Raw genomic sequence first — 22699 nt, 5'->3', positions numbered from 1 at the left:
TGTGCGTGTATGTGTGCGTGTATGCGTGTATGTGTGCGTGTATGTGTGCGTGTGTGCATGAGGATGGTGGTCCCAAGGTGCTCTGCCTCCCGCTTACAGCTCCAGCTCTGCAGTCTGGGTAGAGCTGGCCCAGTGACTGGCTGTGCTGCCTCCAGCCTGCCTCACACCTCTCTGAGCCCGCATTTTCTCATGTCTGTAAAAACTGAGTCATAATAGTTCTTATTTCATGGGTTCTTTTGAAGACTGAAATAATACACGGAAAAGATACGCATGGAGGGGCAGTCTGAAGGAGGCTCGGACATGGAGCCTGGACCTCTGCCACTTAGTAGCTGTGTGACCCTGAGCAAGTCGCTTAATCTCTCTGTGCCTCAGGTTCACCAGCTCTGAGTCATCGTGGGCAATAATGGGGTTGGGAGGAATCAGTGAATTAATGTATGAGACATTTAGAACGGTGCCTGTCACTTAGTGCCATATGTATATTAACTGCCATGATAATCATAATTATTTTCATATTTATATTACTATTAAGGTGCTTAGTACATGTATGCTCTATAAATACTCATAAATAGTAAATATTAGTCACTGCTATTATTATTATTGCGTCCTCTTAATATATATATGGGAGTCTGGGTGTAATGGGGGCAGGTTAAAAAATTGGTGGTGAGAAATGTAAACCACCTTTGCCTACCAGACTTGAAAGGCTCCACTAGAATTACTGGCTTTAAAGGCCAATAACTGCCTACCCTTTTTTATCGTCTTCCTCCCATCTGCTGCAGTGGGCTCTGTTGTTTGACAGGATTTGAAGTGGCCCGCTGGGGAGAGGGGGTGAGCTGTAGCACCAGCCAGCATGACCAGCTGTTGGTAGCAAAATATTGAAAGTTGCTTGCTTTCCTTTAATGAGCAAGTATTTATTGCATGCACCAGGGTGCCCAGCAGCGTACTTGGTGCTTTGGAGTGCTGTATCTCTGAAGAGCAGACGGGGGAGCACGTCCATTAACAAAGACTGGAAACCAAGCTGCACGAGGCACAGTCCCCAAGGGTCGGCTTCTTGGGGGTAGGGGCAGTAAAGACAAACGTGTGGGGACTGGCCAGAGGGGATCTTCTGGTTGAGATGGTAGACTGAACAGACAGGGACCCCTCCACCCACACATATAAATGCTGGATAAAATACAGCAATTTTTAGAAGTATGACGCTGAGCTCCAGTGCAAGAAAGGGAAGTTCCCAAGAGTCAAACCAAGGAGGGAATCCCAGCAGGAGCAGACACAGAGGCAGCTCCCAGGGCATCTGAACCAGAGAGAAGCATGAGGAGCCTGGGTTTCAACACCTGCCCGGGGGCTAGAGCTGAGCTCCCAGGCCTCTGATGCCGTTAGAACTGAGCTCCTTCAGTCAAGCCAGGAGTCAAAACTGTCAATGGCCACAGGACTGGGAGATCTTTGCCTGCCACAGGGACACAGCCCAGAGCTGGCGGACTACCTTGGACCATGGGCAGAAAAAGGTTCACCCCGAAGAAATTGGAGCCTTGAAGTCTGCACCACACAGGGCTGTGTGTTCCAAATTCCAGCTGCTCCCTGAGGCTGAGATATCAATGTCAGAACCAGTGAAGCTCATTGGACCCCTCAGGGTCCAAAACACAGCCTTCCACAGAGGCATCCAGGACTCACACGGAAGAAAATTCTCTTTAAAGATGAGCTCACAGGCAAAGATCACAGATCCACGGGGAATCCACTATGAGGGCCCAAACCTATAGATTGGGGAGTGTGCATCTCAGGAACTGTAGAAAATAGAGGAATCTGAACGGGCAGTGAAGGGAGCTGGTATTTGTTAAGCAGCCACACTGCTTTATGCTGATGCTGTTGCCGGTGCCAGGTATTCTAGATACATCTCCAGAGCAAGCCCCCGATCGCCTGAAAAACACATTGCGGGGCGGAGGCGGGTGGGAGCCTGAAGAACCCACACACACGTGAGGAACATGCTTTTACCAAGTAGGGTGGTCAGGAGAGACCCCTCTGAGGGGCTGATGTTCATGCTGAGGCCTAAATGTTCAGAAAGAGGAAGTCACACAAACTTCTGGGCGGAAAAGTGTTCTGGGCAAAGGGGAAAAGCCAAGGCAAAAGCTGGCTTCTGCTCGGCTTCTCCTGGAACCGGGAGAGGAAGGCCAGCATGACTGGAGCATGGGGGACAAGAGGGGACAGAAGGTGACTTGGAAAGGCAGGTGGGGTCAGACCCTGTGGGGCCTGAGGAGCACGGGCTTATTCTACAAAGACATGAAGATGCACTGGAGGGTCTTGAGCAGGGGAATCCTATGTCCCGGATTGTGCTCTGTGAGGACCCATCTGTCTGCTTTGTGGAGAAGGCATAGAGCTGGGCGAGGGCCAGGACAGAGACAGCGCACACACTGGGTTGCGTGACATCCTGGTGCCTGTACTGGGGAAGGCTGGGTGTCACCTGCAGAGGGCTGATTCAAGAGATGCTTTGAGAGTGGCCCTGGTGAGACTTGCTGAGGGATCTGAGGTGACTCTCAAAGCTGAGAGAGGAGGCAGTGGTGGCAGCTGGCTCTGTTTCCTGAGACGGGGAGGCCGGAGCTTTAAGAAACATGTAAGCTCAGGAGGGCTGGAGGCTGAAGTCCTGTCCTGCCATCCTACTGTGGAGGGTGACAGGATGAGGTGACCAGGAGACTTGACTGAGGCCGCAGCCTGTGTTAAGATGTGGGTTTTATTATTATCCAGGTAAAGTGAGTGTCGGCAGGCCAGGAGACAATTGCCATTGAAAGATCATTTATTACTCGCAGTTCCCAGGAGGAGGGGGTACATGGGGCCACACAGGCCCTCCCGGGAAGCACCAGGGTGGGCCAGGAGGCAGACGGGGAGGCGAAAACGTGGGCAGGAGCCTTTATTGTGGTTTCTGCAGGAGGAGCCGTTGAGGCAGGCTGTGCGGGATGAGTTTCGGTAGTTTGATCATTTCTGCAGCGCGTGGGCTTAGGGCTGTCCCTAGGTGTCTGGAAGCTGGCCCCGGGGTGACTGGGGCAGGTGGATGGTGGCCCATGTGTGAGAGCCCAACACAGGAAGTGGTTGGGGTATCAGCTCTGGATGGGTTGGTTTGTGTGTGAAAAGTACACTTGCGGGTGAATCTCTTACTCTGTCTAGGAATTAGCGAACCCTGGGAGGAGCAGCCTCTCTAGAATCAGCAAGGCTCCCGATGTTAAAACACTAGGAAATACAGAAAATACAAAGCCTTGATTAATATGCAGCAGCCGCAGGGTTGCAGAGTTCTGGAATGAAGTGACCCCCATGGTGGAGACGCTGGCCAGGAAAAGGTGGCAGCAGCGGCAGCAGCGTGTTGCACCCAGAGACTGGACAGGGACCTGGTGGGGGGTGCAGTGAGCACAGGAGTCTCTGGTGACACCGGGAAGATGGGACGCATGAATGATTTATGCTCCAGCAAGTGGAGCCAAGATAGGCGAGCGATGTCATTGCATGAGCTGCCTGGGGATGCTTATAATATGTTGAGCCTTCTGGGCCATGGCAGGATCAGCCAGGCTTTAGGTGAAGGAAGAGCTGCAGCAGCTGGTGGCCAGAGAATGGGAGGGTGTGCTCACTTGGTATTCCCATGTGGTTTGCAGAGTCAAACTTGAGCACTTAGTTGTGAAGGAGGAGCGCAGAAGAAAGAGCACTTGTGAGTACTTTTCACATGAAAGTAAGCCCCTTCAAAGCGCTGGGTAATTGCACTGATGGACGCAGATGCCTGAAGAGAAATGAATCTTCAGTCATTTTGCTCAGGCATTTATTGTCACTCAGTAAAGAGCAGCAGGGATTTAGCGCTCATCTAGAAGGAAGTCATACCGACTGATCCTTCTTCCAGAATAAACCTGAAATCCTTCCGGGGGCACAGCCAACAACGAGGGGTTGGGGGGGAAGATGCAAGATCCAAACCGCAAGAAGAAGGGAGTATCTAGGAGCATCTAGGAGGAATTCTGCTTAGATGCGCTGGGAAGATAGGTGGCAGGAGGTGCCAGAATGGAAGAGGGAGCTGAGTGCAAGAGCTGCTGCTCTGAAATTGTACACACTGCGGAAAGGTGCCCCTTCCAGGTGGCCATAGCCTGCACTGGGCGCATGGCTTAATGACAGAGCTTCTTCTTCAGCTGGGAGTCCTTGTGCAAGACACAGCCTGGTCTTGTGTTTGGAGGTCCAGGTCTGCGTTACGTTAGAACATCCTAGAAAATCACAGCATGGAAGATCAGGAAGGTAATATGTGGTACAGGGTGACATCAGATTTCTTGCGCAGGAATTCACTATTGAGGAATGACAAGGGAGGGAGAAGGCTGTTGGAGAGACTGCCCGTGTGGTGTTTATCTAAAGTGGTTTGGAAGAAGTCACAGGGAGTAAGGACTTCTGGAGATAAGGGAGATGTGAGTGCCACTCTCCCAAAACATTGGTGCATGCCATCACCATTCCTCATCAGGTAAATTAAGGGTACTGAGTACACATGATCATTTATAACACAAAATTTGCAGCTGGGCATGGTGGCCCATGCCTGTACCCAACACTTTGGGAGACTGAGGCAGGAAGATCACTTGAGCACAGCAGTTCGAGACAAGCCTGGGCAACAAAGGGAGACCCCATCTCTACCAAAAATTTAAACAATTAGCCACACATGGGAGCATGCGCTTATATTCCAGCTACTCAGGAGGCTGGGGTGAGAGCATCACTTGAGCCCAGGAGTTCAAGGCTGCAGTGAACTATGATTGCACCACTTCACGGCAGCCTGGGTGACAGAGCAAGACCCTATCTCAAAAAACAATGTGTTTGTCTGCTCTAAGAGTAGGGGCAGAATTTTGATGCTAATTCAACAAGCTCCCCAGTGAGTGCTCTCAGCCCAACATGTGAGTGCTTAAATGTTTTCTAGGGGTGGAGGTGTCATCGTAAGCAAGGCAGACAGTCCTGCCCTCATGGAACAGTGGGGCAAAGAAAGAAAACATTGCACTTGGACATCTTATGCCTCCCTCGTGGCAGACACATGGACTGTGACATTTGCTGATTGTGTCTTCACATCTTAGAAATATGCTCTTCTTCAAATCAGCTGCACGCTTCTTACGTGTGAAAATGTATTAACCATAGGACTCTCGAATTCCTTAGCTCTTCCTGGATCCAAGGAACCAGAGGTTGGTGGATTTATTCCTATTTGTAGGTGGCGAAACCAAGAAATGAAAAAAGCTTCACCAAATCACTCATAAATGTGGGAAAAGCATTCAGAACTGGTTTTCAGATGTCAGTGGTTCTCAAAGTGCAGTCCGTGGGCCAGCAGCATCAGCATCACTTGGGAACTTGCTGGAAATACAGATCTCAGGCCCAGCCCCCGCCCCAGGCCTGCTGAATAAAAACGCCTGCGGTGGGCCTGGCAGCCTGTGTTTTAAGAAGGGCTCTGGAGACGCCGCTGAGCCCTGCTGTTTGGGAATCACACAGAGGACCTAACATATTTTGAAAAAGGATGATAAGAAGTCGCAAAAGAAGATCCTGTGAGTCAGCTGCATCGAACACACACTTTTCTTTTTTTTTTTTTTTTTTTTTTTTTTGATGGAGTCTCACTCTGTCACCCAGGCTGGAGTACAGTGGCGTGATCTCAGTTCACTGCAAGCTCTGCCTCCTGGATTCACGCCATTCTCCTGCCTCAGCCCCCCAAGTAGCTGGGACTACAGGTGCCCACCACCATGCCTGGCTAATTTTTTTGTATTTTTAGGAGAGATGGGGTTTCACCGTGTTAGCCAGGATGGTCTGGATCTCTGACCTAGTGATCTGCCCGTCTCGGCCTCCCAAAGTGCTGGGATTACATGCATGAGCCACCGCGCCCAGCCGAACACACACTTTTCTTACATGAAAGAGGGTTCGAGATTGTGTAGTGAAATGAAACACATGCCATCCTCGAAGGGCCTGTGAGATCTGATGGTCCTGTCCAGTTCCACAATCGGAACAGACAGCTTGACCGTCTCAGATTGCAGAAGTCATCAGTATTCCTGGGAGTGATGAAAGCAAGTAAAACAAACTTGGTCCTGGCTCTACGCATTTCCTCTGCACTGTGGGGACACGCACGCATTTGTGGAGTCTTCAGTCATGGCAGTGTTCCAGGTTTATGAGAAGAGAAGGCTTCCCCAGCCTGCTCCCCCGACCTCCCTGCAGGCACAGATGGGGCATCTTGCTGGCAAAGTGCTTTCCACACCCAAATCCATCCCTCCAACCCTGCGGGAAGCGAGTGTGTGCAGTTTTTTTGCACTTTCCCCCAAGACTTTTAATCAGGTGCACACCTAGTAGAAAAATATTCTCACCTCCAGCCCACCTAATGTGTGTGTTTTGCATGAAATGCCTGGAGATAGAAACACAAAGGGCCGAATGTGTGAAGCTGGTGAATTAGAGGAGAGAGCTGCTGGCAATCAGCGTGATCATCAAAAGCATCTGGGAAAGCAATAAGAAGAAACAGTGTGAGAAATAATGAGGAAATCAGAGAAGGATCACGCTGCACTGCATAACATTGGAGGGTAAGGAACAGAACCGGTTCCCCAGATGAGGAGGTAAACCCTAGCACGGAGGACGTGAGAGTGTGCTGCTGTACAGGACACTGGCTGGGAGAAGACACTCCACACGCTGGCCGTGCAGAAACCCTTGGAAAAAAACGGACATGCTACAAGGAGTTTTAATTTTTTTCAATTTCAAGAAGAAAGCTATTGTAAAACATTTAAATGGCCTCAGGTTAAATAAATGCCTCATCAAAAAAAAATTCCAATATGTAAATAGCCCTAATTTTTTGGCTCTTTTAAATATCATTAAAAATATTTTGGTCAGAGTAATACTGATTTTTAGCATCTCTTTAGGGTTTGTTTCTTAGACCCTGCTAAGCATTTTACATAACTCCTTAAATCTTCCTGAAGACCCTCTGAGGTAGATACCAGGATGGCCTCCAGTACAGATGAGGAAACTGAGGCACAGAGAGATGTGGTATTGCTGAGGCCCCATGGCTAGTAAGTGGGGCTGGGGTCTGAATTCCAGCAGGTGGACTCCAGAGCCACAGGGACCACCACCTGCTGCTCAGCCCAGTCACACACGCTGAGCTGGGGTTCTGTGGCCCAGGGACCCGGAATGCTGGGCAAGCAGAGGGCCCTGGGCTGCTGAGAGCAGCATTTACTTGGCAGAGCTACACTTCTGTCCTGGGAGGAATCCTCCATGCCCTCTTTTTTATTTAAGTACATTGTTTAACATTGACAAAAACATTTCTTAAAATTATTGGGGTATCAGTACCTGCCCTGATAAGGGCTCAATAAAAATGGGTTAAGCTGATCAATTAATTTTGCTTCTTGTTATCATTGAAATGACTTTTAAAAGACCATTTAAGAATTTTTTTTGAGACAGAGTTCTGTTCTTGTTGCCCAGGCTGGAGTGCAATGGCACAATCTCGGCTCATTACAACCTCCGCCTCTTGGGTTCAAGCAATTCTCCTGCCTCAGCTTCCCCCGTAGCTGGGATTACAGGCATGCGCCACCATGCCCAGCTAATTTTGTGGAGACAGAGTTTTTCAGCAGAGACAGGTTTTCTCCATGTTTGTCAGGCTGGTCTCGAACTCCCAGCTTCAGGTGATCTGCCCACCTTGGCCTCCCAAAATGCTGGGATTTACAGGCATGAGCCACCGTGCCTGGCCAAGAATTTTTATACACACGTAATCCAGCAGGTATCAGCCTTTTTTTCTTGCCCAAACACACTTGAAAGACACAACAACTTCCTCTATTAAAAACAGTTTTATTTCAAAAGGGGGGCAAAATTCTGCATTATACAGAGAGACTCTATTACAGATAAAATAAGTGCTGTGGGTTCCCTACATGAGAGGAGGGAACTGAATTCAGTTACAGCAACAGTTAAGCATGCAGGAAAATGCCTTCCTCAGAGGAAAGTGGAAGAGGTGAGCCATGAAAACCATGCAGTCTCCGGGAGCTTGAATCAATAGGCAATAATTATTTTTACAAGTTATCCAATAATTAATTTGAGAGATCAATAGGAAACATAAAAAAAATTTTCTTGGTCAAATCTTTTTTGCCTGCAAACTATCCAGATAGGAGAAAGATTAGGTAATATGGACAAAAGGCAGATGTGGAAATAAAATGGTAACCCATACTTCAATCATAAAAAATGGAGCAATTAAAAGTGAGATTGAAATGCTTTCTGTAAGTGGGTATTTTGGGATTTGCTGATGGCATTGAATTTTAGGGAGCCCTCAGGCAACACTCCACAGAGATTGTGTAAGACAGTAGGAACCCCTGCGTCAACATAAATGCCTGCAAGTAGAAGCGGAGAGACTCCTGCGAGGGGGAAGTGAGCACTGAGCCTCTGCTGTGGAGGCCAGTGTGGCTCTACCCGGTGCCAGCCTTCGTCCTTCCTGTCCTCATGCTAAGATGTGCCCCAAGAGTCCATCTCACCACGCTGCTCCCACTGGGAAGCTGGGGTTGCTCCAGGCCAGTTTGAGATGCACTGCAGCTTTGAAACAGGCAGAGCGCTGGCAGCATGCATCTGTGTGTGCATGTGTGCACATGTACAGATGTGCACGTGTGTGCACTTTGTGGGGTGGTGGGGCTGGCCTGTTGGCAACTGACAGAGACCAAGTGAGTGGGCCTCTGGTGACAGGTGTCTGGGGTCAGTTGCTAGGGTGTTGCCATTGCTGGCGTCTGGCAAACGTCCACATGGTGGCTGGAATGAGGACAAGGGGACCCAGCCGCCCATCTGCTTGGCCCTAGGGACTCTGGCAGACCACATGGCCAGTACTAAAGAGTGGCAGTCCTGAGTGCGATCGGGACAGCCTCACTTGGCCATCAGAATTGGCTAAGGTGGTGTGACTCGTTTCACTAGGAGGTGAGGCCGCTAACATAGAGGTGTCGATCAAATTCTGCTTAGGAGCAGAAGCAACAGAGTGCCCTTATTCCTCTGCCCACCTACCTCCTCACATTGTTTTACAACATCAGACTTTTAAAAAATCACCTGCCAAATTAATCCCCTACCACATTATATTTTGAAGGCTCCGTGTGACTTATATTTTCTGCAGCCTGACAATGGCTTGTACGGATAAATGAGTGAAAGGTGCAGACGGAGGGAGAAGGTTAACCCAGCCACATGGAAGGTTATAGATTGTAGGTGAACCTGCAACTGGACTCCAAGTATTCATCCGCTTATAATATGAATTAAGGGATGTTTTAAATGTATGCCAACTGTTATACATTCAGAGTTGGTTAATCATGAAAAGTCCGACTCCAAAGGTGTTTTAGGCACTGACTTCATCTGGTCTCGCAAAAACCTAAAGCAGCGTAAGGTGTGTTGTCAGGAGCAGCGTCTTCTTCACCTTCCAGAAGGAGGCAACAGTGAGCATTAGCCCTAAGTCTAGATGGAGAGTGTTGAAGCCAGGCAAGACCTTGGTGCTGTTCCACACCCCGGTCTACAGATGTAGGGAAACTGAGGCCCGAGGGAATAAGGTGACTTGCCCAGGGCTACAAAATTGGCACAAACCCAGGGCTCCCAAGAGAGTTCCACCATAATTTTTCTAGAGCAGAATTTTGGAGTCTCAGTGTATATCACTTTGAAAGACAAATGAGACGCAAGGTTCTGAGCTTTTGTAACAGATATTAGCAGCATAGTCATTTAAATTATGAATGCGCTTTTTCTTTCGAGAGATTTTCAAGGAATTCATTTGCCTTACGAAAACCTTGGGGTCTAACCATCCTCAGAGCCAATCTTTATTCGATTTCATGATACTCATCCCCTCTCTCTAAAGTCTGAAGTTTAATGAAAGCCACCTTATTGTTTTAATACCAAACGGGACTAACGTTTAAAAAATCCAAGTGGAAGATTATGTACAAAATCCAAGCTTATATTTTTTGCAAAAGTTTTGAGCCAGAAACTAAAGATACTCCCAAAACTGGTACTTAATTCAACTTTAGCCTTTAATTTATTATTTTTTTAGAATCTCTTCAGAATCTCATAATACTCTGATACGTGGCAACACCCCAAAGCATCAGCGGCTAGAATCACCCCTTTAGATCAGAAGCATCCTCACTGCAGCCTACAGCCCTTCTCACATCACATTCAGGGAAACCTTATCTCCACGATGCCATTTGAGATTCTCCTCTCTCCCCCAGTCCCTGCTGTGTCCCCCACTCTGTGATGGGAAGGCCTATTTGATAGAAGCTCCTCCTTTATTGGGCATTTATTAATTTACACGGTTTTGCCCCAACTAGACAGTGAGCTCCTTGGGGCCCAGACACTGTGTGTGTTTCATCTCCAGGCCAGCCCGTCCGCAGCAGGTGGATGGTGCCCAGTGCATGTTTAGCCCATGAATGGCATCACGTGGAACCACAGACAGGAAGGCACACCTGTCTGCACAGGTATCGCCCTGCAACTAAATATTTCAAAAAAGAAATAAAGGAATGACTTGAGGGTAAAATTCATAAGCGTGGGCAGTGCATCTTATTCCCTTCCTGTATTTTCTTTATGAGTAAATGTGCTAGTACAGTACGTTAAAGAGGGTAGACGTGCGTCTCATACAGTTGCCAAGCTGGCATTTCATCAGAGCAGGTGTTAAGTGAATTGGCAAGAAGGCAGCCAACATCGTATACTTGTCTATGTCAGAGTCTCCAACTGGATAGGGGAATAATTTATTTTATTTTTATATGTCAAGGAAAAATTATCAACCTCGTAGGGTTTCACAGTATTGAGTTTTAATTACAGATTCTACTGAGCAATTGCTCAGGTTACAGGGACTAAGATGTAAAACAGATCCATGAAATGTCAATCAGATGGGCCTGAGACTTAGCCAAATCTCCACTCCAGAAAAGAGGACAGAGATGGGAATGTGGACCACAAGCAACACACCGCTGTTAAATCATCAATTACCCTGCGATGCATCAGGTGTCAGAGGAGAGACATGGTGCTCCCACTTGAACTTCGTGCTGACACTCATCTTTGAGGAGTGACGATGTGATGGTATTAAGAAAACACGGAGAAATTTTCCTGCCTTGATACAGTAACATTGTGTACATGATACCACTGGGGAAAAGTTCCACATAAATCTCTAAGAACCAGCTCTTCCGTGTAGCTAATTTGGGTGGGACTCTTTGTAGAATACCTTTTTCCTGCTGTAGAAGCAATACTGTAATCATGGTGTGATGTAGGAAAACTCCACTGGTCTAGGGGCCTTAAGCCCCAGGTTCCAGGCCTGCCTCTGCCATTCATGAAGCCCCAGGCAGGGTATTAGCATGGCCAGGCCTAGGTCACCTGCCATGCAGTGAGGGGCTGGGTTAAGTGCAACCTGGAGATGCCCTTCTGACTGTAGTTCCGTTTTGTAACATTGCCTGTCCCTGGTGAGCGATTGGAGAGCCATCCCTGTGGCAGTGGGTACTTCTGTGTGACCGTGGTGTAATCCTTCAGAAGCATCTGTGTGTGAAGCTCCTGTACCACCAAGGAGGCTGGAACGCCTGTGTGCAGCTGGCCCGCTGCCTCCTGCCACCTGCTCGTCAGCCCACAGTCCTTATTACGGTCGGGTGCCACCCTGCTCCGAGGCCTCTGCCCAGCGTTAGTGGCCTGGGGCTTTCTCAGCTAGGATCCAGTTGTCTGAGTGGAGACCCTGGGCGCGCCTCTGTGAAGCAAGTCTGTGTTTTCAGTGAGTGGACTGAGTTACCTCTGCATTCACGCAGAGACCCCTTTTACTTAATTTTGAATTCTTGGCTCTTTTCATGTTTATTTTTATTTTCATTTTGAGACAGGGCCTCACTCTGTTGCCCAGGCTGGAGTGCAGTGGCATGACCTTGGTCCACTGCAAGCCTCCCGGCTTCAGGCGATTCTCCTGTCTCAGCCTCCTGAGTAGCTGGGATTATAGGCGGCCGCCACCACGCCTGGCTAATTTTTGCATTTTTAGTAGAGATAGGGTTTCACCACGCTGGACAGGCTGGTCTCAAACTCCTGACCTCAAGTGATCCACCCGCCTCGGCCTCCCAAAGCGCCCAGCCCTTGGCTCTTTTTAGATTAATTGAAGCCATGGGGTAAGGGACCTGCTGATCCACACTGTGGGTTGTTGGGGTTTTTTTGTTTGTTTGTTTGTTTTTTGAGACAGAGTCTCGCTCTGTTGCCCAGGCTGGAGTGCAATGGCACGATCTCGGCTCACTGCAACCTCCGCCTCCTAGATTCAAGCGATTCTCCTGCCTTAGCCTCCTGAGTAGCTAGGATTACAGGCCCACGCCACCATGCTTGGCTAATTTTTGTATTTTTAGTAGAGACGGGGTTTCACCATGTTGGTCAGGCTGGTCTCGAACTCCTTACCTCATGATCCACCCGCCTCAACCTCCCAAAGTACTGGGATTACAGACGTGAGCCACCACAACCAGCCCATGCTGTGGTTTTATGTTAGGTTTTATGTCCCAAGTACATGCTGGAAAATGGCATGGTTCACGTGTTTGTGAAGTTCGATCGACCCTGAGTTAGTGCCCTCTTCTCATAAGTAGGAATTAATGTGCTTTTATTCAAGACCTCAGGAGACAAGCCAGTGTGCACACCTGGGGGAACTGTCTCTGAGCACCAGGTGGGCAAATGTGTGCCAATCTGAAAGGAAGGGAATGTTTAGAGTGAGACTGGCGTCTTTCACCGAGATGTGGGGGGCAGTGTGTCATAGCAGAGGCAGCACCTGGAGATGCAGGTGCGTGTTAGTGCCCTGAATACGGTTTGGAAGGACACATACCCAGCCAGGGAGGGCTTAGCCCTGGAGGATGGGAGGGTGAGTGCAGGCGCACTGGGATTGGGGTGAGTGGTGTGGGGAGGCTTTCGACTTCTCTGTAATATTTTCTTTTAATTGTGGTAAAATACGCGTAACATAAACTTTTCCACTGTAACCATTTTTAACTGTGCAACTCAGTGGCCACATCCACAATGTTGTGCAGCCATCTCCACCGTCCATTTCTAGAATTTTTTCACCTTCCTCTATCCCAGGTCCTGGCAGCCCCCACTCTGCTTTCTCTGAGTTTGACTCCTCTAGTGCCTCACGTGAGTGGAATGTGAAGGTGTTCCTCCCTCTGGAACTGGCTTGTTGCACACAGCACGGTGTCCTCCAGGTTCTCCCATGCTGTAGCAGGTGTCAGATCCCTTCTGTTTAAGGCCAAATCATATTCCGTTGTACAAATGGACCACATTTTGTTACCCATTCATCCATTGATAGAAGCTGTAATATTTTAGTTTTTAAGTAGAGAACGGGTTTATCTGTGATTTGCTTAATTAATTCCATAGCCAGACTCGACCCTGGCATCCTCCACTGTAACTCACAGTCAGTCACCGCTTCCAGCTGCTGTGGACAGTGTCACAGGGGGCTGTCCCAGCAGGTGCTCAGCACGCGCCGACCATGGTGTGGTTCCTGAGCAGCTCTCGCTGATCCGAGATACGTCCGTATTGGACGCCAGCAGGGCCTGGGCCTCAGTCTGTCGTCCAGCATATGACTGATGACTGTCCTGCAGTGGAACATCTGCAGGGCTCCGTGAGGAGGGACAAGTGAAGGCTAAAGGCACTAGTATCCCAGTTGGGTTCTGCCTGCATTGAGTTTAGGCCAGTTCAGGTATTATGGCCAGAATGCTTTAGGGGTTCCAGAATCATGAATGAAGATTGTGGACCTTCTAACCATCCTGAAGGGGTTTCTGAAAAGGGCTTGGGTCCAATCTGTCATTCACCTTCAGAAGAGAACTCCACTAGATGTGTCATCAGGAGGAAAGAGCCCTCTCCACAGTCCCCAAGTTCTGCTGGAATGTGGGGGGTCAGAGTGTCGAGACAAACTGAGACCCGGAGCCAGTGAGGACACTTGCCTGGACGTGCCACTGAGAATGCAGGTTTTGTGCCTACCCTCAGCTTGTCAGTAACCAAGTACCACCTGTGCATGTCGTAGCGCTGCCGTATGCCATCTGCTCAGCATGTTCTTGACCCATCAGCAAACATCTGCTCTAAAATCCTCCAAGTTGGCAAGTGTCCTACTTACCCTAGAGGAGGAATCCTTGTGCCCCTCCATTGCTGTATCCATACCGCGCTGCGGACACTGACGCCTGCTTGGTGGGAAGGCAGCTATCTGCCTCCCTCTACCCCTGGGTCACTGCAGACACACAGCCCAGCAGCGCCTCTCCCTGCTCCTTCCTGGTCCTGGGTGACCTCAGCTTGAACATTCTGCTCTAGACAGCGTCCTTGTCCTGAATGGCTCTTTAGAAGCAAAGAGAAAAATACTCTCCACTCTGTATCCAGCAGGGCTCTCTGTCCTTCTCTGCTTCTCACTCCCTACCTGGGGTTTAGGTCTTGGAGGGTGAGTGGAGACTTTTAGTTCTGCCCACATCCTTCCCACAGAGGCCCTGGGGATCAGTGAGCCAGCCAGCTTAGAGCAATCACTTGTTAGTTGTGAAGGTTGGGCTCCTTTAGGTCTTCCCAGCCTGACAGTCTCTCCAGTCGGGCTGTCTGGGTTTAAATCCCAGCTCTGCCTTTGAATAGCTGTGTAATCCTGGGCAATGTATTTGAACCTTCTTTGCCTGAGTTTTCCCACCTGTAAAATGGGGATAATGATAGTACCACCACATAGTAAAGAATTAAATACTTACAGCTTTAGAAACTTCCTGTTCCACATCTGTGGTTTCAAGCAAGCCCTTTGCTGCATGAACCAAATTCTTTTTCCCTTACCTGGGTGATACAGTTTGCACATGAGTCCCTTCCAAATCACACGTTGAAATGTGACCCCCAGTGTTGGAGGTAGGGCCTGGTGGGAGGTGTTTGGGTCACGGGGGTGGATCCCCTGGGCTTGGTGCCCTCCCCACGGTAATGAGTGAGCTCTATTAGGCCATTCAAGGGCTGGTTGTTTGAAAGAGCCTGTCACCTCCCCCTTCTCTTGCCCCTTTTCTCACCCCGTGACATGCCAGCTCCCCTTGCCCTCCACCATGAGTAAAAGCTTCCTGAGGCCTCACCAGAAGGAGAGCATGCTTCCTGTACAGCCTGCAGAACTGTGAGCCAAATAAACCTCTTTTCTTTATAAATTACCCAGCCTCCAGAGCCTCCAGTGTTCCTTTATAGCAACACAAACAGACTAAGATAGTGGGACTCCTCCAGCTTGCACCTCTCCTCTTGCACTGCCATCCTGGCCACAGCCACTCTGAGAGCCAACTTCAAGGCTTTCTCCCAGGGAAGCTGCTGTGGTTTTAATGCCTGGTCGTGTTTTACCGTTGCAGAAGTCATCCTCAAGGTCGCTTTTTGGCCATCTGCATGTGAGGATGAACCAGACAGATGTGGCTCCAGCTACCCATCGTGCTTCCTGACTTTTTGTTGAAAGTGATCAATTTCTCCGAGGCTCAGCTCTATTTCTACCAAGTCCTGGGCCCTTGGCTGGCTTTTTAATTTGTGTGGCGTTATTACATTATGTACTTGTCAGCAGAGATTTCATTAAGTTCCCACAATATGGCCACGCTGCACATTATCCAAACTAAAACAACCATCTCTGGGTTTGCTCAGAGGCTGACAGGCCAACGAATTCTTAATGATTTTGCAGCAAATTTAAATTCATGGAGTGCATCATAAAACTTAAGTATTCCCTACACATACCCTTTGGGCTTGTGGCATTCCGCAATGCCTGAGGAAGCATCCCTGGAACACTACTTCCCAACTTCAGTCACCGGAGTGCCGTCCAGGCAATATGGGTTGGCTGCTGTGCTGTGTCCACAGAGGTTAAGGGTGTGGGCTATCTCATCAGACTGCCTGGGTTCAGACCCCAGCTCTGCCGTTGAATAGCTGTGTAATCCTGGGCAATGTACTTGAACTCTCTTGGCCTGAATTTTGCCATCTGTAAAATGGGAGTAATTATAGCGCCACTATATGATGGACTTGCAAGCATCAGACACGGGGGAACTGGTGGAACAGTGTCTGTTGGTCGTAAATCCCGTCATGGGGAAGGTGGTGAGCAGTGCTGCCCCCCAGTGGAGACAGTCGTGTAGCTACGGGGAGCCTGTCCCTTGTCTCGCGCCCAGATCTCCTGGGGAGCGCTGTGTCTTTACTTAAGTTCACTCCAGTCTCGTGGCTGCTGCTCATCAGAACCCATAACACTCAGGATCTTCCACTACCTGGGCCCTGCGTCCCTCTCCTCTCCTCGCGTCTTCTCACCTTATTCTCAGCATTTGGGTTTATCAGCTTGCAGCGCTCTGAACACAACAAATGCACCGTCCCACACCCCCACGCCTTACCTCTGGGTCCTGCCCCACACACCTCCAGCAGTAGGAGGGGACGCAAGGCCTGCCCTGTAGCTGCTCATCTTCCAAGACGGTCCAAGCAGAGCCCGGCCTCTCCAGAGCCTCCCCTGACCAGCCCCTGGACCACCTGCCTGGGCCTGTCCCCACCACAACCCACACCATGCGGGCTTTTATCCAACTCGCTCAGTGGATTTGAGTGAGTAGTGACAAATCCATTTCAGATGAATTTGTAGTGACAATGCTCAGTACGTATTAGAAAAAAACAATTTGGAGACCCATTGAAAGCTTGGGCTCCCAAAGAGTCCCATACCCATTTCCTAAATCCTAAGGTCAGACCAACCCTTTGTAAACAGTAATATCCTTGACATCTTTTCTATGAGCTTTGCAATTCTCAGAGACTCTCTAGAAGGGGACTTGCTCATCATCACTTCTCATAAAGACATTTATTTGTTGTTGTCAGTTTTTAGGTATCCAAAGTGTGTTGCCTTTAGACCCAATTTGAGGATGACAAAGACGAGGGAGTCACTAAGGAGCAGGCAGAGTCTCAGAGGCCCTTGCACTGCTGGGCTGCACACACACCCTCCTGCCTCAGGCTCTGTTCTGTGCCTGTGGCTTTGAAGTCTAGGACAAGGAGAGACTTTTCTCCTGAAGGGCAAGGGCTCTGTGGGCCCAGATAAGAAAGGGGAACAGCAGAACTGAATCCTCTCTAGGATTCAGTTGGACTGATGGAATTCCAGTAGCGTCGGTGTCTGCCTGGTATGCATAATGCAGGGGTTTATCTTTGTAACGGCATGTGTTAAATTGACACATCAGAATTGTACATATTTATGGGGTACATCGTGATGTTGTGCTACATTAAATGTATAGTGGTCACATCACAGCATGCGGCATATCCATTCTCCCAAACGTTTATCATTTCTTTGTGTTGGGAACATTCGATATTTGAAACTATATGATATATTATTAACTACAGTCATCCTACAGTGGTCCAGAACACTAGAACATATTCCTCCTATCTCTTGTAATTTTGTATCCTTTAATCAATCTCTCCCTATTTCTCCCTTCCCCCTACCCTTCCTAGCCTCTAATATCCTCTGTTCTACTTTTCACTTCTATGAGACCATCTTTTTTTGAGCTTCCACATGAGTGAGAACATGTAGTGTTTAATTTTCTGTGCCTGGCTTATTTCACTTAACATAATGTCTTTCAGTTCCATCCATGATGCCACAAATGACAGGATTTCATTCTTTTTTACAGGTGAATGGTATTCCATTGTGTATATATACCACATTTTCTTTTTCCAGTCATTTGTGTTAGACACCTAGGTTGATTCTGTATCTTAGCTATTGCAAATAATGCTGCAATAAACTCAGGATGCAGATGTCTCTTTGACTGATTTCCTTTCCTTTGGATAAACACCAGTAGTGGGATTGCTGGATCATGAGGTAGTTCTGTTTGAAGTTTTTTGAGGAACCTCTGTACTGTTCTCCATAGTTGATGTACTAGTTTACATTCCCACCAGCATCATGTAAGAGTTCCCTTTCTCCACATCCTTGCCAGCATTTTTTTTTTGTCTTTTTGATAATAGCCATCCTAACTGGGATGAGTCGATACCTCACTGTGGTTTTGATTTGTATTTTCTGATGATTAGTGATGTTGAGCTTTTTTTAATATATGTTTGTTGGCCATTTGTGTCTTCTTTTAAGAAATGTCTATTCAGATTATTGTCCATTTTTAAAATCAGGTTGTTTCTTTTATTGCTGTCGAGGTGTTTGAGTTCCTCGTGTATTCTAGATATTAATCCCCTGTCAGATGAATAGTTTGCAAAGACTTTCTATCATTCTGTAGGTTGTCTTCTCGGTCTGTTGATCGTTTCCTTTGCTGTGCAGACGGTTTTAGTTTCTCCAGGATCAGCTGTATGCAGAACACAAAACAAGTCTCAAAAAATGTTTAAAAATCAAAATCATACCAAGTATCCTATCTGACCATAATGGACTAAAACTAGAAATCAGATAACAAGAGGCACATTCAAAACATACAAATACATGGAAATTGAACAACGTACTCATGAACAACCAATGGGTGAAGGGAGAAATTAAGAAGGAAACTAAAAAATTTCTTGATACAAATGAAAATAGAAACACAATATGTTAAAACCTATAGGACACAGTAAAAGCAATATTAACAGGCAAGTTTATGGCAACAAATGCCTACATCAAAAAACTAGAGAGATTTCATATAAACAACCCAATAATGTATTTCAAGGTACTAGAAAAGCAAGAACAAGCCAAACTCAAAAGTAGTAGAAGGAAAGAAATAATAAAGGTCAGAGCAGTCACACATGAAATTGAGACTAACAAAACCATAGAGAAGATCAATGAAACAAAAAGTTGGTTTTTGGAAAAGATTTTTAAAATTCATAAACCATTAGGTAGACTAAGAAAAAGACAGAGAAGACCCAAATAAATAAAATCAGAAACAAAAAAAGACATCACAACAGATACCACAGAAATACAAAGAATCATCAGAGACTACTATGAATACCTATATGCCAATAAATTCAAAAACCTAAAGGAAATGGTTAAATTCCTGACACATACAACCTACCACGATTGAGCCAGGAAGAAATAGAAAGGCTGAACAGACCAATAACAAGTAATGAGATTGAATCAGTCATAAAAAGTCTTCCAAAAAAGAAAAGTCCAGGACCGGAGGGCTTCACTGCTGAATTCTACTGAACCTTTAAAAATGTAATACCAACTCTTTTCAAACTGCTCCCCCAAAAAATGAAACAGAAGGAATTCTTCCAACTCATTTTACAAGGGCCTTATCTTGAAGGCAAAATGGCACCACTCAAATGTCCATACTCGAATATGCTGCATTTTGGATTTTCCCTGAGCTGTCACCTCCCATCCTGGCTTCAAAACTGTGTATAGTGAGCACATCTCCACGGTTCTCCCCGCCCTGTGGGCAACACTTGAGGATAAATCAAGGAACAGGACTTGAGATTGCTGGAGCAATGAAAAAGTTATGTCCTCTTGTGGAAGCTCTGCCCTGCTCGTTCACACTACCTGTGCCCTCAGCCCTGGGCAGTGGCCCTTAGGGTACCTGGCCCTAGGGGTTGGAAAGTGGGGCTACAGCTCCTTCTCTGCTGTGTCATCCGGGCCTTGTTCTTCATTTATGGTCTCGGTTTTCAAAATCCATTTCCTGCCATGGAGTTCCATAAGCATTTGATATAAATAAATTTTAATTATTTTGAAAGGACACAAATTTCCACATTGTATGCCATATTTCAAAACTGCAGAGACTACCTGCAAAATGGCTTGTGCTGTCATATTACCATATTTATATATATTCATATATTTTCTTAGATAAGCAAAAATTCTCATAGAAATCACAAAATATTTAGAATCAAATCACAAATGTATCTCAAATGATAATACTTAGATGAATTTTGAAGTCTTAAATATACTTATGAGAAAATAAATAATAATGACCTCTATGTCTATCCTGAGAAATTAGAAAAAGATACTAAACCCAAATGCATCAGAAAGATGGAAATAGTATAGATCAGAACTTAAACTACGGGGGGTGGCATTTGTGTTTGTTTTATTATAAAGAAAAGATCTGATTTTTTTTTTTTTTTTTTTTTTTTTGAGACAAAGTCTTGCTCTGTCGCCCAGGCTGGAGTGCAGTGGCACGATCTCGGCTCACTGCAAGCTCCGCCTCCCGGGTTCACGCCATTCTCCTGCCTCAGCCTCCCGCGTAGCTGGGACTACAGGCGCCCGCCATCACGCCCAGCTAATTTTTTTTGTATTTTTAGTAGAGACAGGGTTTCACCACGTTAGCCAGGATGGTCTCGATCTCCTGACCTTGTGATCCGCCCGCCTCGGCCTCCCAAAGTGCTGGGATTACAGTCTTGAGCCACCACGCCCGGCCAGATCTGATTTTTAAAATACAGCAAAATGTGAATACATATAATATTAATGTCATGCATCTGTTTCTATTTCCTTGGATTATGTTATTCAAAATTAATTTTGTATAGCTAGAGGCCAGGAAAACAAACATTGAGTATTTTTAAAAAACAAAATCAGTGCCTGCAAAGGCATTTGGGACTTCCATGTGAGATGACCGGAGACCTTCTGTCCATTCCACACGGCCCTCCTGCATTCCACACACCTGCTGAGCAGCACAGGTTTTAGCTCTTCAGGAAGCTCCCAAGTCTCCCAGAGTGACTTATCATTCAGAGCAGACCATCCCAAAGGTGCCACCGAATTCAGTGGGAACCACCTCATCATGTAAAATGCAGTTGCAAGCAAATAGAAATTTGGACTTTTTTCAAATAGGTAAGAAGGCGGCAGTAGTTATTAGATATCAATAGTGATGTGACTTTGAAATAAAAATTTTCTACTTCTCACAGTCTGTTCCTGCTGCTACAACAAAATACCTTACCCTGGATGATTTATAAACAACAGATATTTATTGCTGACAGTTCTGGAGGCTGAGATGTCCAGGATTAAGGCACCAGCAGATTCTGTGTCTGGCAAGCGTGTGTTGCTCATAGATGGAGCCTTCTGTGTGTCCTCACATGAGGGAAGGGGCAAGGCACCTCTCTTCAGCCTCCCGTTCTCATGACTTAATCACCCCTAAAGGCCCTATCTGTTAATACTATCACATTGGGGTTTAGTTTCCAACATATGAATTTGGGCCGGGGTGAGGGAAACACCATTAACGCTTTTTCTAGCTGCTAGACTCCTTTTAAAACTCTCCTGAGGCTGGGCACGGTGGCTCATGCCTGTAATCCCAGCATTTTGGGAGGCTGAGGCAGGCGGATCACGAGGTCAGGGGTTTGAGACCAGCCTGACCAACATGGTGAAACCCCATCTGTACTAAAAGTACAAAAATCAGCCAAGCATGGTGGTGCATTCCTGTAATCCCAGCTACTAGGGAGGCTGAGGCAGGAGAATCGCTTGAACCCAGCAGGCAGAGGTTGCAGTGAGCTGAGATCATGCCACTGCACTCCAGCCTGGGTGATAGAGCAAGACTCCATCCCAAAAAAAAAAAAAAAAAAAAAAAATCTATCCTGAGCTTGCAAAGCAGGTGTTGGGTAGTTACAATAACTTCTTACCAGCATCAGTCGTGACCTTCCTGATATAATGTAACTAAAATAAAGTAGAGTGATAACTAGAACACTGAGAGCTACAAGAAGCTAGGACTGTCATCTTGAGCTTTGATTTCTACCTTTTGTCTCTCCCAAATAGTCAAAGGTCAGCTGCCTGTTTTGCAATAAAGTATTATTAGCCCATAGCCACACCCACTCCCATACATCCTCTCAGCCCATAGCCACACCCACTCCCATACATCCAGCCCATAGCCACACCCACTCCCATACATCCAGCCCATAGCCACACCCACTCCCATACATCCAGCCCATGGCCACACCCAATCCCATACATCCAGCCCATGGCCACACCCACTCCCATACATCCACTCTCAGCCCATAGCCACACCCACTCCCATACATCCAGCCCATGGCCACACCCATCCCATACATCCAGCCCATGCCACACCCACTCCCATACATCCACTCTCAGCCCATGCCACACCCACTCCCATACATCCACCCAGCCACACCCACTCCCATACATCCAGCCCATAGCCACACCCACTCCCATACATCCAGCCCATAGCCACACCCACTCCCATACATCCAGCCCATGGCCACACCCAATCCCATACATCCAGCCCATGGCCACACCCACTCCCATACATCCACTCTCAGGCCACACCCACTCCCATCCAGCCCATAGCCACACCCACTCCCATACATCCAGCCCATAGCCGCACCCATTCCCATACATCCAGCCCATAGCCACACCCACTCCCATACATCCTCTCAGGCCACAAGGCCAAGACGAGGACAGACCATTTCACCCTCAAAGTCTAAAATATTGGTGACTTGGACTTTTGCAGAGATAGCGTGCCAACTCCTGCTCTGTGCAGTCACGGTGTTCTCTTTGAGCAGCTTGTATATATTGTCATAAATGTAAATTTATAAAATTAATAATAAAACACTAGTTTTTTTGTCTTGGGGCTCCTCACAAGGTTCCATCTTTTAAAAAAAAAAGATTCCGTTGCTTTGGTAAAACTCGAAAACCACTGTGTTGTGGCATCGTCTGAGGGAAAGTGACAGGCAATTAGCAGTAACATGTACATAGCTCTGAAGGAAAACCCGGGAGAGTGAGCCTTCAGGTTCCAAAACTGAAAATAACTGCAGGTTGGTCATATTTGGAAGTAAGTTTTTAAACGTAAAATCATTCTATTACTATTTATTGTGACAAAATACAACAAAATCAGCAGCCTTCCTTGAATTGTTTCTCCATGCTTTAGAAATGTATGGTTACTTTGAAAGGTATACACTGATTTCGTGACAC

The 22699-nt window shown here is 47.3% G+C and overlaps 2 protein-coding genes across 4 annotated transcripts in view; one reads left to right on the top strand and one right to left on the bottom strand.

Annotated features, from left to right (window-relative positions):
* The window catches only part of SLC22A23 (solute carrier family 22 member 23), a 186495-nt gene that overhangs the window by 133696 nt on the left and 30100 nt on the right, over positions 1-22699 (top strand). The window lies entirely within an intron of this gene.
* Positions 17955-22699, bottom strand: part of PSMG4 (proteasome assembly chaperone 4) — a 44884-nt gene continuing 40139 nt past the window's right edge. Inside the window, exon 3 of the mRNA XM_030817250.1 lies at positions 17955-18179. Coding sequence (XP_030673110.1) covers positions 18103-18179 — 77 coding nt within the window. The 3' untranslated portion in view covers positions 17955-18102. The remainder of the gene's footprint in view (positions 18180-22699) is intronic.

This window comes from Nomascus leucogenys, chromosome 8, assembly GCF_006542625.1.
Source record: "Nomascus leucogenys isolate Asia chromosome 8, Asia_NLE_v1, whole genome shotgun sequence".
Classification (NCBI taxonomy): domain Eukaryota; kingdom Metazoa; phylum Chordata; class Mammalia; order Primates; family Hylobatidae; genus Nomascus; species Nomascus leucogenys.
This window is presented reverse-complemented; position numbering and strand designations above follow the sequence as displayed.